A 17792-nucleotide genomic window follows, 5' to 3' on the forward strand; every position below is an offset into this window, starting at 1 on the left:
CATAGTGACAGATTTTATTTAAAAATTTTTATTAATAGCTCATTTTCATAGCTCAAAAAAAGGGTATTACAGATGATAATCAGCAGAACAATTACAAACAAAACCTCACCTCTATAAAGCTAGCCAGTGTGTAGACTTTATTACATAGGCACATATTCTTTTTAAGAAAAGTAAACCGGTTTTACATAAAATTAATCACACTAGTACAAGAGGTTACATCAAATGAGGATGGATGATGAAGGAAGGAAAATAAAAGCCTTGGATCAGCTGAATCACTCATTGGATCTTGGATCCATCCATCCTGACATACTGAAATTCACTGATGGACATTACAAAAATGGAGGGTGAGGAGATCTCCTTTATCACACTCCCTGGCTAAAACACTGATTCTGTTTATTTTCTTGCATATGGTAAAGTTTTCTCCAGGTTCTGTTGGCAGGTAGACACAAAGGTCAAATGAATGCTGGCTTAGGGTCAGAGGAGCTCATAATCTTCCCTTCTGTTACCTCATACTTCAAAACCCTTAAACCCTTTGGTCCAACAGGTTGCTGTCAGGATCTGTGCAGCACATCTGCTTTCCCAGATCTGCTTGCTTTGAATACTACCTGGGGTTGCTGGTCCTGAAGCACATGGAGGCAAGATGAGGGTGGCTAGATGATGTCCATGACTAGCACTGAGGGTTTGATCTGAGGCACATAGGACTGACCAGGAAGAGGATGCTAGAATTCCTTGCTCAGTTAGAATCGAGCCATTACATTTGACCCCATTCTAAGTACAAGAAACTAAAATCATACTAACACATACCATAAAAGAGATGGTATTTTGTAGCTTCTGGATGTTTAAAAAAATTTTTAAACTACGTTTTCATGTTACTAATAGACAGTGGGGATAGAGAGAACTGACCCTTGCTCTCATCTCATCTCATTTTGCCTTAATTGATTGACAAATAGTCCCAGAATGTTTATGGAGCATTTCTTTCCTCCCTGAATTTCTGCAGTCTTTTGTGTAAAAGGACGTAACTATAAATCCTAGATCATCCTAATGTGGCCCCTCAGTACCCCTCAGTACCTTGGAGGGCTAGACCTACTTCTGCTTCAAAGTGATCCCCAAATCCTACCATCCATTTCGGAGCCCTGTCTGGTCTGTTCCTCCTCATACTCACAGCACTGTTGTGCTGGGTGATGCCGGTGTAACTTACAGAGCAGTGTTCTAACTGATGGTCACCATCCTTTTGATCCTCCAACTACAAAATAGAGGACTGCAGGGTTTTCTGTGTTTGTTGTCTGGGCAGACGGTAAAGGATAGATACATGAAAAGGAAAAAGATAGGCCAGCTGATCTTGGTTCTTGGTTCTTAAGACTATATGAAGAATCCTACTGACATGAAGTATCACTGACAATGGCACCAAAGGATCTTTTATAAAATAATCCATAAAACTGGAGCCCGCAGGGACCATTAGTTCAGCTTTCTCATTTTTTTAGCTGAGGTTCCTGAGGCCCAACTGCGAAAATAGCAAGTTAACTTCACATGGTGATTGTCTCCATGACTATGTCCTTCAAAGCTTCATAGAAACCCTAATTTTCCCTTGATAAAGGGCACTTCCCTCCAATGACTTCACATCAACAATGCTCAGTGTCCTTGGCTTTGACCTTACCTCCGTTTAGGGAAGCTGGCTGACAGCACAGAACTTTGACCAGAGTAGACACTTGATAAACATTTGTTGAACTGAAATCGTTCTACTGTTATCCCTGCTACATAATCTTTTATTTTTCCTAGAGCTCCTTACTTTTAAGGGATGCCCTTTAGTTCAAGTCTTTTGAGGTGTGGTGGCTAATGCTGTATTTGTCACCTCTCTACACTTTGTCTTTTCATATTGAAATTCTAATTTTTAAGTCTGTTCTTTTATAGCTTTTCATTATACACAGTTATTATCTGCCTCTGTCCAGGCACTAAACACATTACCATGGATGATTTCTGTCTTTACAGACCTGGAATTGCAGATACATGTTTTTCCCCCCTCCAATTCTTAAAACAAAAACAAAAGACTAGGCTCTCAAGCAGATTTGCTAAGGCACAATACAAGAAATGTGACAATTCCATAGTCCTTCCTTTAGTTAATACATGGGAAAATATTACCAATACATTTATTTTCTACATCTTGTCCACTTTTAATTCCTTAAATACATAAATACAAGTCACAATATCCAAAGCAAGTTTCATTTACAAAGAGCTCAATTAAGAAATGATGAAGAAATGATGAAGAAATGGTGATTTGTAGGGAATTGGCACTTAAACATTGGTAATGTTTAGGAAACATCTTTAAAACTTGGTAAGAATGCCATGATTAATTTTATATAAAGAGTGGTCATGGTTTGGATGGGACTTGGTATAAGGTGTTAAAGACGATTTGCTTATACTAGGTGATATATTTTTTTTGTGGATATAATCTTTTGGATCAGTTTTGTTCAAATTTTCTGATAAATTGCATTCTTGACCTAAAGTCTAGAAATGCTAGAATTAACTACGATCACCATTTGTATAAGAGCTAAAGTTACCAGCCCCAAGTGGGAGAACTCTAAAAGTAGGCTAGGTGGCAGTGCTTCTTACTCAAATTAATTTAATATTCCCAAGGCTTTTAAGAAAAAAAATTCAGATCATCCTGTGCTTTCCCACCACTAACCTTATAATGAAACTGAAAGCAGCTGTGAAATCATGATTTCATTTCACGAGTTTCATCCTCACTCTCTCAAACCTCCATCCTCTTAAGGTGACAAAGGAAGTACCCAGTAACATTGGTCAGTGGTTAATGTTGGGGAAAACAAGGACCTCGCACACCAAGACTGGCCATGCTTTCTTCTCCTGCTGGCTATTCAAATGGGCAAGATCTGTCGGGCTTGCAGGAACAAAATTGAGTCAATAATCTTCACTACGGATAGCATCTGTGCTATTGTATTTTGGGCACAAAAATGTTTTTCAATATGAGTAAGGTAAACTGTAGTTTAAATTTAGCTGCACGTTAAGTGCTGACAGTTATTATTAGTGGACAGGGGAAGCAGGAATAAAAAGAAATTTAAGTCTTCCAGGAAATAAAGCATGCTTGCTTGCTTTAATATAAGTATCTGATGATAGATAAGTAAGGGCTAAGTATCTTAGAGTTTCAGGGCTAGTGTTCGTTCAGCAAACAGTTATTGAATACCTAAAATTTCTTCTTTTTTTTTTTTAAGTAAGCTCTACACCCAGCGTGGGGCTCGAACTCACAATCCCGAGATCAAGAGTTGCATGCTCTACCAACTGAGCCAGCCAGGCGCCCCTAATAATTTCCTTTTATTTCATTAATGTATGTTTGTCCTATCAGCAAGGATTTAAAGTGGCTGAAACCTATTATACCCCCAAGCTTTGTTCTAGGTATTGAAAACAAGGAATAAGATACATTCTTTGCCATCATGGATCATATTTCTTGGGGGTATTAATTTCCAGGGAAATAAACTCTTGCTCTCACCCACTGGATTTGAATAGAAATTACTCCCATTTCAAATAAGAAATATATTACATAAAAAAAAAATTCTCAAGAGTTCTGAGTCCTGCCAATAATGCAGGAATGCTGAGAGTGGGGAAAGAACCAAATAGGAAAAAAAAAACCCAAAAAACTGTCCAGATAATATTTAATATAAGTGAAATGCAAAATTTTGATAAGAAATAACTAGTATTATGTTTACAAGAGTGTCAAAGGGGGTTTAATGCCCCCCCAAAATATCTTAACTTCTCGTTTGACCTATCGTAACATTTCTTATTCTCTTTCACAATAAAGTCACAAAGCAAGCCACCAGACTCAAAAGAAAGCGTAGCTCTTAATATCATGTGACATCTAATTTATGTTCTAATAGTAATACTATGTGTTGGTAAAATGAACTTACTTTTAATATTTTCACATTATTGATAACACAGACAAGGATTTTTGTGACCACACACACACAATCCAGGTCCAGAGAGGCAAACTTAGAATTTACACACCAAAAAGGTAATTTGCCTGTGTTTTCTATGTAGCCTATTAACAAAACAGTAGGTCTAAAAATATATAGTATTATATTCCCCAAGCCCCTAAATGCTACCCATAATTAGTTTCCCAAAAATAGTAGTGGGAAAGCAAATTTGATGAAATCAAGGTGATAGATTTTTTAAAATTAATAATAATTTGCTTGCTGAATGTAGATAGCATGGAAGGATTTTCCTAACCTTTGGTTTAAAAAAAAAAAGAATCCAGGTAAAAGCACAAAGGCAATGAGAATTAACTAAGGTGCGGGAAAAAGTTCAATAAGCAATACACGTGTGATGCTAGCAGGTGAGGCAGAGATCTTGAGAGGGTACATGAGCGCTGACCTTGGGTAAGGAAGGTGCCAGAATGACCTTCACTTAGCCAGCTCTTCAGCCCATCTTGATGTTTCTATGAGGAATCTCATGTGCCTCTCGTACAACAGGGGAAGGGCTATGTCTCACTTGACAAAGACTTCCAGGGAACCCCACTGTATTTCAAAGAGCACACAAAACCACTTATCAAAGAAAAAAACAACTAGAGTTAGAGAGTCCTATTACTATTGAGATGAACCTATATGCAGATGGGATCTTGATAGCCATCCAGCCCAAATCCAATGTCCCTTTCAGAGCATCTGGGACGGATGGTTATTTTAACCTTTGTTTGGGCATTTGCCACAACAGGAAATTTTACTGCTCGAGTCTATTCCTCTTTAGAACCACTTTTATTAGAAAATTCTTTCTTATGTTGAAGAAAACATCTGTCATCTATAAAGTTCCTCTTTGTTCCTATTTTTGCCCTTTTTGAAGTTACACAGGGTAAGTCTAATTCCTCTTTTTTTTTTTATAACTCAACAGAAATTTCAAGGCAGCTATATTATTTTATTCTCTCCTATTCTATTCCCCTCTTCCTTGTATCATCAGACCCTTCACAACCCTGGGAACCTGCCTCTGGACACAATTTATTAATGTCTCTCTTAAAATATGGTACCCAGAATTGAACTCAACCCTCCATCCAGATGTGGACTGACCAATGCGGCATGCAGGGCTCCCTGGGCTTCTATTACCACAGGCTGAATGCACTGACTTTGTGAATGGTCATGATGCACTCCTGATTCAATGCTGAACTCCTATTTTGACATGAACTGCTATGAAACCAGGACTTTTCAATACCCTTCCCATCAACATACATGTAAGTAATACCTCTCTGTATTTAGAGGGCTGTATTTAAGCAACTAGAATATAGTTTCTCATTAATGTCTACTGAATTTCATCCTTTTAGTTTCAGTCTTATGTTCAGGTAGTTAAAAAAAAATGGTAATGATGTCTATATTCTAGTGTCAGTACATAGTTATAATTCAATGAATATTCACTGAATAAATTAATCCTAAATCTGCCAGTCGAGACTGGATATATCGTTTATTTCTCTGTGTCATCTGACAAATCTGACAAGCATGCTTTCAGTCCCCTTACTCTCTTCTTCATAGGAGAAACAGGCAGATAGAACGTCCCTGTAAATTGTTGAGCAGGTGTCCCGTTTGGGATGGCCAATATAGGTCGGTGTATGGTAAGAAAACACCAAGATACAAGTAAGAAGTGGAGATACAGAATGTAAACTATGAAGGGAAAGAAGACTGAGTATCCCAGACTCTTGGAATTGGAACTTAATGTTCCCAACATTAGAAAAATATGGCTTTCCCCCATCTCTACCCTAGAGACTTCTGCCTTGTAGATCTGTTACAATACTGTGATTATCAAACTCTGAATTTTGGGGAAAAGCTCATGTAAGCTCAGTTTTAAAATAGCTTTTAAAATGATCTTTTCCACTTTATTTCCTGTAAATTCTGAGTTAAAGAGACATGCAACTGTCTATAGGCTTGAGGTATAAAAAGAGCTCCCAAATGCTCCTGACAAATGCCTGAGGTATAATATATATATATAGATAGATCCATTTGTTTCAGGAATCGGAAATGGCCTATATTTTTCAGTGTGAATTTGAGAATTCACTGAGATTGAAAATGTCTCCTGAATTGAATATAATCTTACAATTAATGTCCCTTTTCCCCCAGAATGAAGAAAAATAAGCTCAATTTTGCTTTCCCTTCCATAGCCACCCTTTGCAGAATGTGGGGCTAATCACAGAATAAAAAAGTATCCTATTGTGCCTTTTTTCCATTGTGTATTGTGACTCAGGGTGGTGAACCCTGGGACTAGAGAGATGGAAAAAGTGTTTCATTCAAAACAATCCAAAACTGGGAGGGAAATGTCTTGAAAACTTCTGTTGCATAGTGTTAACATTGAAAGAATGGAGACACATACCCAAGCCTAGGAGACCCAAAGAGGAAATGTGTTTTGTACCTCTTCTGAACCTTTTCTAGAGGGCGTCACAGAGGGGGATTCTCAAGACTGTGTTTTCTAGAAAATCATGGAAGTGACAGATGGACACCAGAAGGAAATCCTGCCAACACTGATGTGGAAGGTTCTCTTCCTGACTCCAGTAGTCACAACAAGCCACACTCAAGTACTACAAGAGAAACAGAGCAAAGAGAGGGAGGCTTAATTAGACAATAAGCTCCAAAAGTCAGGGGAACCAGCTGCTTCAGGCACATCAGAGGCTCTCCAACGCAATCACCTCAAGGTTTCCTGTTAGATTACAGGTAACTACACACAGGAAGGTCCAATATACTGTTCCCAGCACAGAGTAGCCATGGTGGGTACTGCCTTGAACTCCGGCTGCTCAGGAAGACATCCTATCATGACGCTTGGGTCAGGCCCCCTTGCAAGAGGGCTTCATCACTGGACCCCACACTCCCTGGGATTTTCCATTTCATCTCCTTCAAAGTCCGGCTTCAAACTCTTCTTTTGCTCAATTTCCACCTGTTGAGAGCAGAAGTTGGAAAGAAATATCAGAAAGAGGAGAAAAAACATCCCAATAAGAAATAATCGCAAAGAGAGTACCTCACCAGGTTCTCTGAGAGTCCCTGTAATTTTGTCACTGTTTTGGGCTTTAGCCACATTGGAGCTACTGGCCCTGAGGACGTCATGATTCTCTACACATGCTCTTCCCTCGATCTGGAATTCCCTCTTCCTCACAGTCCACCTGGAAAATTTTTATTCTTTGCCTTGCACAGCTGCTCAAAGGTCCCCTCTTCTGTGAGGCTGTTCTCAGCTCATTAGGGAGTTCGGTGCTCCTCCTACGCATATTTCCATGGCCCCGGGACACATGCCCAGCTCCAGCATTCCACAGGCTCCGTGGGACAGGGGCAGGCCCTCCTTTACTACTGTATCCCCATAGTGCAGGCATGCAGCAGGCAAGCACAAAGGTTTACCAAATGAATGGATTCCTTTCCAGCCGGCTGTTTATACTCTCTATTACTTTATTGCTTTACAAAGTCTCCAAACTGGGTACGGTAGTGTTTACAGTTCTACCGGTGTTTTCTGTAAAATACTGTAGCTGTAACTGTAAAGGGATTAATAAATTCATCTTGCCTTGAAAGAGACACACACTGAAGCCTTTGACAAGTCAGAAAAGAAATACGTTAAGCAAGAGAGTTTCACAATTAAAGCTGTTCCTCTCTTTACCACTTTGGATATTTATGATGAAGGAAACAAAACCGTTGACTAGGGTCATGCTTGATGAAAGTGCTTTTTTTTTTTTCCTGGCCACAAGATGGAGTATTTGTTCTTTTTGGTAGTTTAAGATTTTCGATTATAGCCCAGTGACCTGGTCATATGTGTCCTGACTTTACTTAGATCTACTTCATCAACTCTGAGGCTGAAATATATGCTTTGGGTTAGCACTTTCCTGAACTCCCCTCACTTTCCAAGTTCACAACTTCTGTAACATATATTATGAATGAGAATATAATATTATGATATACTCAATCATAATATTCATATTATATAATGTACAATTAATAATATATATTATATAATAATAATAATCCCTTTACCCCATGACTCTTTTGATGTTCACGATGACTGAAAGACATTATACTCTCCTCTTTCGTCTGCCTCTTTATTTTTTTCCAACCTTTCTCTTGCTCACTAGATTAGTCATTCAAATCAGAGCAGACTCATCCACAGGCATGTGTGGTGTACCTCTCTCTAAGGCAGTAAGAGAACACCTTGCATTCATGGCAGGCGCTGCTAAAGGGAACAAGATGGGGGCGGGGGAGGAGGGGAGAGGAGCAAGCAAATGATCTTGGACACATTAGCCAAATGCCTCCCGAGGTTACCTTATAGCTGTAGTGTGCGGAATAATTGACCCACTTCCTGATGTCAGTCTTGTCTTCCACGGAGATGGATCTTACAGTGGCTTTGGAGGCAGAAGTTGTGGGCATGCTGAACTCAACATTCACATGATTGGCAAATCCGGAAGGCACTTCCCGGTCAGAGCCAAGTTCAAGGTGGCAGAAGAAACAATGTGGGTGACCAGAAGCTATGAAAGGAAAAGAATCTAGACATTAGGTTCTTCAGAGAGACGTGGAAGGAGAGGCCCACAGAGCCACCTCAATTAGCAAGAAGGCCTGAAGACTGCCTGCCAGCTCAGCACTGGGCAGTCTTTCAGAGCGTCCAGTGCTGAGCAGAGGATTTACTTCCACAGAAATCACACTGCCCGTGCCTCAGACCCTTTGAGAGAACTATCTCATTGCAGTAGCCTTGTATCCTAGCAATAAAACCCACAGCCTGAAAAACGGGTCATTCTGCCCGCTGAGGTCAGGGCGATATGGGAACCCAGCACCAATGCCAGAAACAGAGGCACAGATCTGTAGATCGGCAGAAAGGAGTAAAAGGGAGCAGCACTTAGCACCGAATAAAACATCAATGACAGCCACGTGGAGCAAAGGAATGGGTTCCCTTTGAAAGATGAGTTTTCTCAACAGCATTTCATGTTTTTGCAAAAATGCTTTGGCACGTTTTTGTGGGTGGATGGCACATGTAAATGACGAAGCCCTTATAAACAGCGTAGATGCATGAAGGGTGTGCATGGTGCACTGGGTAGGACAGAGACTAACAGGGCACTGCATGTGGCTCCTAGCGCTCCTGCGAAGTGGCGGAGATCCTGCACCCAAGTCCTTTGTTCTCCTCGCCTCAAATCCCGATTTGGAAAGTGGAGAAACAGAATGGGTAGTAAAGGACAGTGCCAGGCATAGTCCCTTCCTGCTCTTCAATTCTATCCATCTATGGCTAGTTCTACTGTACTTGGATGGAAAACTTAAGGATTTCCATTTGAGGGTTGTTATTAGATGTCTGAGTGAAGAGAGAGATCAGTTCTGTGGCTATACCCTCTGAAAGCATGGTTTGCTGAGCACTCTGTACTGTCTCAAATGCTGCCCGCACACCCTCTCCCTGCATCTTCGTAACAATCCCTTGAGGTCATAGTCATTGCATTCCACAGATGAGGACACAACAAAGGCTTTGGGAGGGAAAGTGAACTAGCCAAGGTCAAAGCTAGAAAGTGGCAGACTGAGGACTGAACCCAAGCACTCTGACTCCGAGATGTTTCATCCACTCTGAGTCACAGCCTCCCATAGGGTCCCCAACCTCAAGACCAGGTTGGCAGGGTGACATGAGTGGAGAAGTGAGCTGTAGGACCCCCATACAGCAACTTGCCATGGATAAACAATGTGACATGGCTTTGACTTCATTATGTAATAGCAATGGCCCTTAGTTATCTGAGCTTCCCCAAATAAACAATTCCAATTTTCTTTATTGGCCTGGGCGGGACTTTTTAATCTCAGAGAGTGAGGACATACACACCCGCTCTCCAAGGAAAACATTACAGAGTGAAGTATTTGTTTTGCTCTACTTCACAAATAACATTTTTCAGTGGTTATTTCCAAAGAGTAATACTCTGGGAAACTGAGAAATTTGCACTGGCTTCTAGGAAAGAAATTTTAAGTTGGATACACATAATAGTAAAAATTACATTATCTAAAATGAATCCATGTGATTTTTTTTTAAATTACATTTGTAATTACATAGCTATCCGTTACATTTATTACAGGACAGAGACTGTCCTGAACACTTAAAAGCATTATCTAATTTCTTTCTTAATGAGCTAGGTATTAATAACCCTCCTCTGTAAATGAGGACAATAAGATTTCTTTGAGAGGTTTAAGTAAGTTGCCTGAGGTCACACAGCTACTAAATTGCAGCACTAGGAATAAAACTCAGATCTGATGCTGAATTATGTCCTAAACTCCTCTCTGTGTATTGCTATAGATTTAGATCACTATAAATTACAGAGGAGTTTCTTACTTTAATTCGATGGCAACTTGAACAACAGTTTTACCTAACTACCCTTATTTGCACATGGTTGGAATAACGAGAAATCATTACTTTCCATAAAGCTGACCTCTCCGCTCACCCCTCCAAAGTATATTCAAAGCAAACTCTATGAATGTGGCATTCTTTCGTGATTCCCAGCATCAACTAATGGATGTGTAGGGCTGGTGGACAGGTAGGAAAGTGCAATTCTGAGAGCTAGTATAATTTATGGTAATGAACTAAGTGAGCCTACACATTTTGTCATCTTCCTTGATGAAGGTGAGAAAATTTAACATTAAAATTCAGATTTCCATTTTCCATAAAAGGCAAACTATATTGAAATTGTTTTCTCTTGGTCTAATATTAGAGAACTGGAGTTCCAGCAAAGAAAGCTACCTATGCAGGACAGAATGTTTTGTTTCCTGGCAGATGATCTGGGCAAGCAGTAGGACTTGTTCTGGTACCTTCTAGGATTAAGAAAACCTCTAGGGATCAGGGTGAGAGGGGTCCTTGAATAACCCGGTGGGAAGGCAGGGGTGGCTGGACGTGAACACGGCTGGGCTGGACCTGCCAGTTTAAACCATGCTGGACTCCAGCGGCAGCTTGTTAATCATTTGGCGGCTAGACTGGGACAAGCCCGCTGTAGCTGCAGCGATCAGGGGTGCTGACCTGCGGTCCCATGCTGCCTACGGTCTGACTGCCCTGCCTGCTGGGGGCTAGAGGTACAGGACCACCGCAGGCAGGAGTAAGCATGCAGAGGTTCTGCTCTCCTTTACTGTAAATGGAGGGGTGAGAATTATGAAAAATCTCCTGTAAAAGGCACCTTCCCAAAGCTGTCTGAAGACCAAGATGAGCTCAGAAAAGGGATGATAACTAACGGAGGGCACAATGGATGGGGAGAATAGGAGCTGGTCACAGGGAGCACTGGCGATGCTAAGAACCTGCCATCTAACTGCAATTCAGATCCTGTACATCTCAAGTTTCCAGAAAAGGGTCTTACCAATTTCCTGAATCTATCCAGAAATATACCATTGGCCAGGAGTAGTATAAGAAGACCCTTCTGGGTGTGTGTGTGGGGGGGTGGGGGTTGTTACTAAAAATGTATAACCAGGATGCCTGGGTGGCTCAGTTGGTTATGCATCTGCCTTCGGCTAGGGTAATGATCCTGGGGTCCTGGGATCGAGTCCCTGCATCGGGCTCCTTGCTCAGCGGGGGGCCTGCTTCTCCCTCTGCCTGCCACTCTCCCTGCTTGTGCTCTCTGACAAATAAATAAAATCTTTAATAAAATAAAATAAAAATGTATAACCATGAACAGCAAAAGCAGTGATGGGGGGGTAGCTTAAGTGAGAAACATTCCCAAAGATCCTTATGCTGTCCTATATTTCAAAAATCTTTCACAGGGGCGCCTGGGTGGTTCCGATGGTTGAGCGTCTGCCTTTGGCTCGGGTCATGGTCCCAGGGTCCTGGGATCGAGCCCCACATCGGGCTCCCTGCTCCGCAGGAGGCCTGCTTCTCCCTCTCCCACTCCCCGGCTTGTGTCTCTCTCTGTCAAATAAATAAATAATTTAAAAAAATGTTTAAAAAAAAAAATCTTTCACAAATAAAGGTTCCAGTAATCAGGGAATACATTTGCAATACATAAGCTGCATTTCCTTGGCCTTGAGCCTACTGAGCACTAACCTGCTGGGAGGCATTAAGGCAAGTGTTTGCTGAAGACCTACATGTTCCCTTGTCTTGCACCCATTTCCCCCTTTCTTTTGGTAACAATCTTCCCCCCCCTTGCTTTGGGAAATAATCTTCCCCAGCACTGCATGTCAGTCAAAATGCACTATCCTCCCCTTGACTCCTGAGCCAAGTGGCACAAGGACAGAAAATGGCTTGTGATGATTTGTCCCAATGGCTGCAGCCTGAGGAGACATCTCAGTTCTGCTTCCAAGAGCTATCCTTTGTAGGCCTGCATGCTCAACCTTTCCAACCTTTCCTTCAGTTCCCTGAGCCACCCTCCAACAATCTTTTTTTTCTCAGTTGTCTTTGCTGCTTGTAACCCAAACCCCCTCATACAGTACTGTTAAATATCTGAGAGAAAGAACTTTGAAACAAATGAGATAGATGTGTACACACAGAAAACTGCAAATCTCTCTTCTCTTAGAGGAAATTCTTTCACGTTTGTGTCTATCTGGTGTCCTCCACTAAGAGGCAGCTTGGTTATTGAGAAAAGACCCCTGGATGTGGCTTTGTGACTTCAGACAAGTCATGTTGCTCCCGGTCCTTAATTTTCTCATCTCTAGAAGGAAGAGGTTTGACTGAGTTATCCCCAAGGCCCCTTCCACCTTGAAGACTCAGTAATTCCATAATGAAGTGATCTGAATCCATGCTTCACAAACTGAAGGGCCAAACATTCCGATAAACATAAGCCTGAGGCCTTGTCTTTTCGGATGTCAAGTCTCCAGCAGGTTCAACAGTAACTTGTCCCCTTCCACCTCACTTCTCTTCTCAAGTGCCAAAGGAGAGCTCAGGGCTTTTCCTTTCCTCCGTCAGTTCAGACGGGTTCCGTGGCTGAGGTAGAAATCACAGTGCTATCACCAGGAGCATACAGTGCCGATTTCAGGAGAAATGAATAAGCAAGCACAGAGAGGAAGACTTTGTTTTTAAAAATCCTGTCAGTTTAGAAACGGGGGTGGGAGTGGGGGTGTCTGGCAAATCCAGCCTCAAACACAGAGGTCCAATTGTCTCTTCATTTTGCACCACTACACCCAGTGTCTGGCACAGAATGCCCCGGTGTGTGTGTGCACGGCTTGGACGGCCTGGGGAGGTGACCAGACCGTCCTGCCTCTTGCAGTCACATCATGTCCCATGCCGGGTAGGATGACTCAGCCACTCCACACTCGGCGCAGGAAATGAAGACTCCAAACATACTATCAGGGTTTAATAGTGAGAATGGAAGAAGAGTATTTGCGTAAGAGAAGGACATTTCCGTCAAGAATTCTTCCAAAGCGGGGCGCCTGGGTGGCTCAGTTGGTTGGGCGACTGCCTTCGGCTCAGGTCATGATCCTGGAGTCCCTGGATCGAGTCCCGCATCGGGCTCCCTGCTCGGCAGGGAGTCTGCTTCTCCCTCTGACCCTCCCCCCTCTCATGTACTCACTCTCTCTCATTCTCTCTCTCTCAAATAAATAAATAAAATCTTTAAAAAAAAAAAAAAAAGAATTCTTCCAAAGCTTACCCTTTCTGCTTGGCTAGGATATCTACTTTCGTTAACAAATGGGCGAAGTTTACAATAAACAAGAAGAGAAGTGGTTTAATGGATCATAGGATCATGGGCTTACTGCCTGTCACTGGGGTCACTCAGACTTACTCTAAGAAATAAGGCTATTACAGCTGGCTGGATTACTCTCTAGTTTTGTCATTTCATTAAATTCACTGGACCCCCGAGGAAAGTCATCGCCTTCTGTGCTCACTCAGGCAGAACAGCATCCCTGATAGCTATGAGCAACCCAGCTCGGGCCGGTAAGCTTGCTTTCTTTGTTTCAATCAAACATACCTTCCTTTACTTTGTGTCTGATAGAATTTCAGCCCTTTTGGCCTTTCTGGTCCCGGCTGGATCTTCAGTCTGATCAGAAGCCCTTTGTCCTCTTCCCCATCCTCAAATCCCAACTCTGAGTTGGAGATGTTATGACTGACAGGTCTCGCACAGGGAGACTGGAATCATTAGTCTGACTCCTCCCCTGTACTGTATATATGACTGGCCATAAACTGGCCCCTTTACCTACTCAAGGCAGTGAGAAAGATACCTCTTCAGAACCCAGAGGCTTTCTAGGATCTAGAAATAGACAGCTTCCAGCACCACAGGTAATACTTAAATGAGTCAGAAAAAGAATACAAATTCGTAAGTTGCTATGCAAATCTGCTTAGCAGCTAGCTGAGAAGAATAACGCAGAGTTTTCTAGAAGTAGGATAATAAGGGAGTGAGAAAACGGAGTGAACTAGGTCATTCGTGTTTGTTACTTACTTTTTGCTCAAGTATTTTTGCTTCTCTGGTCCCACTTCTCCGTTAACCTTATTTCTGTCACACAACAAAACCCAGCCCTTCATAGGGGAACAGAATGCAGAACTCTGACCCCAGCTCTCGTGTGACCATGTGGCAGTTTTCACAGAAGAGAAACCACTACCTACCTGAATTTTTGTCAGGCAGTCGGTTTATCCTCCACACAATGGAGTTGAAGGCATGTTCATACTTGGCAGTTCCCAGAGTTACTCTCATGACAGGCTCAGAGCCAGACATACTAGTTGAGCCAAAACTCGCCCCCCGGTTCACTTTGGCTTTTAAAGACTTTTCCCCCAGGACGCTTTCCCTGCGGAAGTTTTTCACCCACTCACTGGGCACAGGGTAACGAACCATCACATTCTCACAGGGCACCTGAGTGAGCGGGTCTCGGTTAGAGGAGAAGCCGGCTGACATCCTAAGCCAGCTCTGCACCTCCACCTCTGCCCCGTTGATGCTTGCTGCTGTCCTGAGCGTGAAAGGCAAGGTCTTCTCCGCAAATACTGTCCTGAACCGCATGAGCTCAAACCGGCAGGCATCCAAAGGGTTGAACAGAATAACCCGTGAGTTGTTGAATACATCCTCATCCACACACCCATGAAAACGGCACTGATGGAGCTTGATCCACTTTGTGGTGGTGGTGGGCATGATGTCTTGCCGGGAAACTATTTCGTTCCCTTTGACGAGGACATCGTTGAGGCCCAGGCGGCACTCTGCCAGCCCAGAGAGGAAACTCAGAATGTGGATCCGTGTCAAGACATGGTGCTGGAGAATCTGGTTGTCTCCTTTGCTCACAATGCCAGAGAATTCATCCTTGACATCCACAGTAATCTCCTCTTCAAGGTAGTTCAAGCCAACTGTGCTCAAGTCCACTGACAACACTGGCAGATTCATGAGCTGGTCCTGAACAGCGCGGATGAAACTCAGGAAGTCATCATAATTGGTGGTGCCCAGCTTCATCACTTGTTCCCTCTCTGCTGTGTGGGCCACAGCAGGTTTGGGCTGGTATTTCTTCTTCTCCTTGTAGGTGACACGGTCTATTCGCAAGCTGTGGATCCTGCCATTCTCGTCATAGTTTTGGAGCCGGGGTTCCGAAATTTCATGGCAGATCTCCAGCTTGAACTCACGGAATGGTTTTTCTAGACCCTGCTCATAATACAGCTGCAGGTAACCACTGTCTGTCAGTTTGATGTAGATGGGTCCCCAGTGCCTAGATGACATGATGTTTTTCTTCTCAGGGATCCTTAGCATCATTGGCCACCCATCCCTGGGCTGGGACAGTGCTGAACCAGGTGGGTGGTCATCTAGTTCAACCCAGGCTATAGGGTCATCATCTGGTAATGTCACACTGCCTAAACGATCAGGATCATCAATCTGGAGTTGTTTGAGTTTTTCAACAGCATCAGAGTGGGACTGGTTTTTGCTTGAGTCATCAAAACTGATGGCATCCTGATAGATGACAATGAGAGAATCTCTTTGGCTCTTGCCTGTGGCACTGGAAATGGAACTGTTTTGGGAGCGCCTCTCCTGCTCCTCAAAGAAAGCAATGAAAGGGTTGATAGGGGAGGGTTGGACATCCTGCAGAGTCTCATTCAGGAAAGGATTGGTTGCCCTCCAAGGTGGAGCCTCGGTTACGGAAGGTGGATGGTTTAAGGATGAGATGTCCAGCTTCTGAACTTTGGAAAAGTTCATCAAAGTGCTCTTGGGACGTTCCCTCTTCTTAAATGACCCAGCTGAGTGACGAGGCACATCTGGGATCACAGATGCCACAGGTGGTGGGTCTGGCTTCAGGGGAGAGGTGACTGGTGGCAAAGGGCAGCTGACCTCATTGTCATCAAAAGTGACCCAGCTGGGGAAACGAGCAGAGGTCAGTGGAGTGGCAGGATGTCCATTCATGGCTGGACTACTGGCCTGCCAGCTGATGGCCTCCATCTCTACCTCTTCATCTTCCTGGACTGAGGAAGAACTGTCTAAAAGAAAAAGGAGAACATATGAGGGCTGCTATTCAGGGCCTCTTAGAAGTTTGGGAAACTGAGGTATGGGAATGAAGGATGACTAGAATTTTACCTGGAAATTCCAAAGCAGCTCATTACCTGTGTCAAGTGCTAGTTTGGGCACAGATCTTATAATTTTGTAATAAGCACAGCACAGGGGCCACACATCAAATGCAGTAAGAATTCAAATGGGTCTATCGATATAGAAGCACTGATAAACCAAGGTCCCTTGTAGTTTAACTCTTATACATTCTCCCTTTGATAGAAGTTTCTAGAATAGATGTTGTCCTTACTATGCTCTAAGGTATACATTAATTTTTAGACATTGAAAACCACCTCCTACATAAAATGATACAAAGCTGATCTCATCTCATTGAACAAAACAAATTATCTGTTCTAAGTGATTGCAAATAATGTGATTGGAGGGATTTTCGCCCAAATGTGATCAATAAATATTAAAGACAAATTATTAACACCCTTAAGATGAAATAAGTTCATACAAGTGAATAAGAAGACTACAAACTCCAACAGAAATATAGACAAAGGACATATACGGATAGCTCAGGAGAGAGAAACTAAAAATGTCTAATAAGCATGTGAAAAAGTGTCCAATCTCACTAGTAATAAAAAAAAATGTAAATTAAAAACAATCAGTGAAGATTTTTAAAGTTTTTAGTCTTCAGTGAGGGTAAGGGTACCATGATATGAACAGTAAACAGACCTTTAATGGGACTGTGAGTTGCTATAAACTCTCTATAAGTCATTTGGCAATTTGTATTAAGGGTTTTACAAATGTGCATAAACAGTAACTTTGTAATTTTGCCCTAGGGAAATAAATCCAAATTGTGAACCAAGTTTTGGGTAAATGTTAAGAAACTAGGGTATACAATAGAATAATACCTAGCCATTAAAACATTTACAAGTACGCAGTAACATGAGAAAACACTCATAATATAATCTCTTCTTTTTCCTCTAAAATACTTTTCCATCTTGGGGCTTATTTATCTTATGGGGGGAAAGGGGGGTTATTATAAATAAAACTCCACCTTAGCAGGGCCTTCAAGGGAGGTGATACAGGACTTGAGTTTCCATGTGGGAAAGAGCCAAACTTTTCAGGTAGCATAAAGACCCTGTGTATCTGCTGGGATTGTGGAAAGGGAGGGGGAAATTGAAGCCTTTAGCAAGGAGTGGACTGTGATGAAGGAATGGCACAGAAAACAAATCTGTGTCTGGCATATAGTAGATACTCGATAAAAGGTTTGTTGATTGAATAAGTGAGAAAAGAGACTTTGCATGGGGGCAGCTCTATTTTCTCTGTCCCTGGAGGAATGCGTATGGGGATCTCTGCTACCATTCCACCCACTGTTTCTACTGCCAGTAATCTGGCATCGAAGAGAAATCAATCGATGCTCAGTGGTTGAGTCAAGTAGTTGAGTTTTCTGACCACCTCACTAAAC

General features: G+C 42.4%; 1 protein-coding gene and 1 long non-coding RNA gene across 3 annotated transcripts in view; one reads left to right on the plus strand and one right to left on the minus strand.

Annotated features, from left to right (window-relative positions):
• The window catches only part of LOC118536824 (uncharacterized), a 29445-nt gene extending 24017 nt beyond the window's left edge, over positions 1-5428 (plus strand). Inside the window, exon 3 of the long non-coding RNA XR_013440798.1 lies at positions 4954-5428. This is a non-coding gene — a long non-coding RNA (uncharacterized LOC118536824). The remainder of the gene's footprint in view (positions 1-4953) is intronic.
• The window catches only part of STON2 (stonin 2), a 143033-nt gene continuing 125253 nt past the window's right edge, over positions 13-17792 (minus strand). For both annotated transcript variants that reach the window (XM_078054059.1, XM_078054058.1), the window contains 3 exons: positions 14473-16311; positions 8268-8470; positions 13-6906 (listed from right to left, as the gene is read on the minus strand). In XM_078054059.1, coding sequence (XP_077910185.1) covers positions 6823-6906; positions 8268-8470; positions 14473-16311 — 2126 coding nt within the window. In that variant the 3' untranslated portion in view covers positions 13-6822. The remainder of the gene's footprint in view (positions 6907-8267; positions 8471-14472; positions 16312-17792) is intronic.

The sequence above is a fragment of the Halichoerus grypus genome, chromosome 8 (genome assembly GCF_964656455.1).
Source record: "Halichoerus grypus chromosome 8, mHalGry1.hap1.1, whole genome shotgun sequence".
Classification (NCBI taxonomy): domain Eukaryota; kingdom Metazoa; phylum Chordata; class Mammalia; order Carnivora; family Phocidae; genus Halichoerus; species Halichoerus grypus.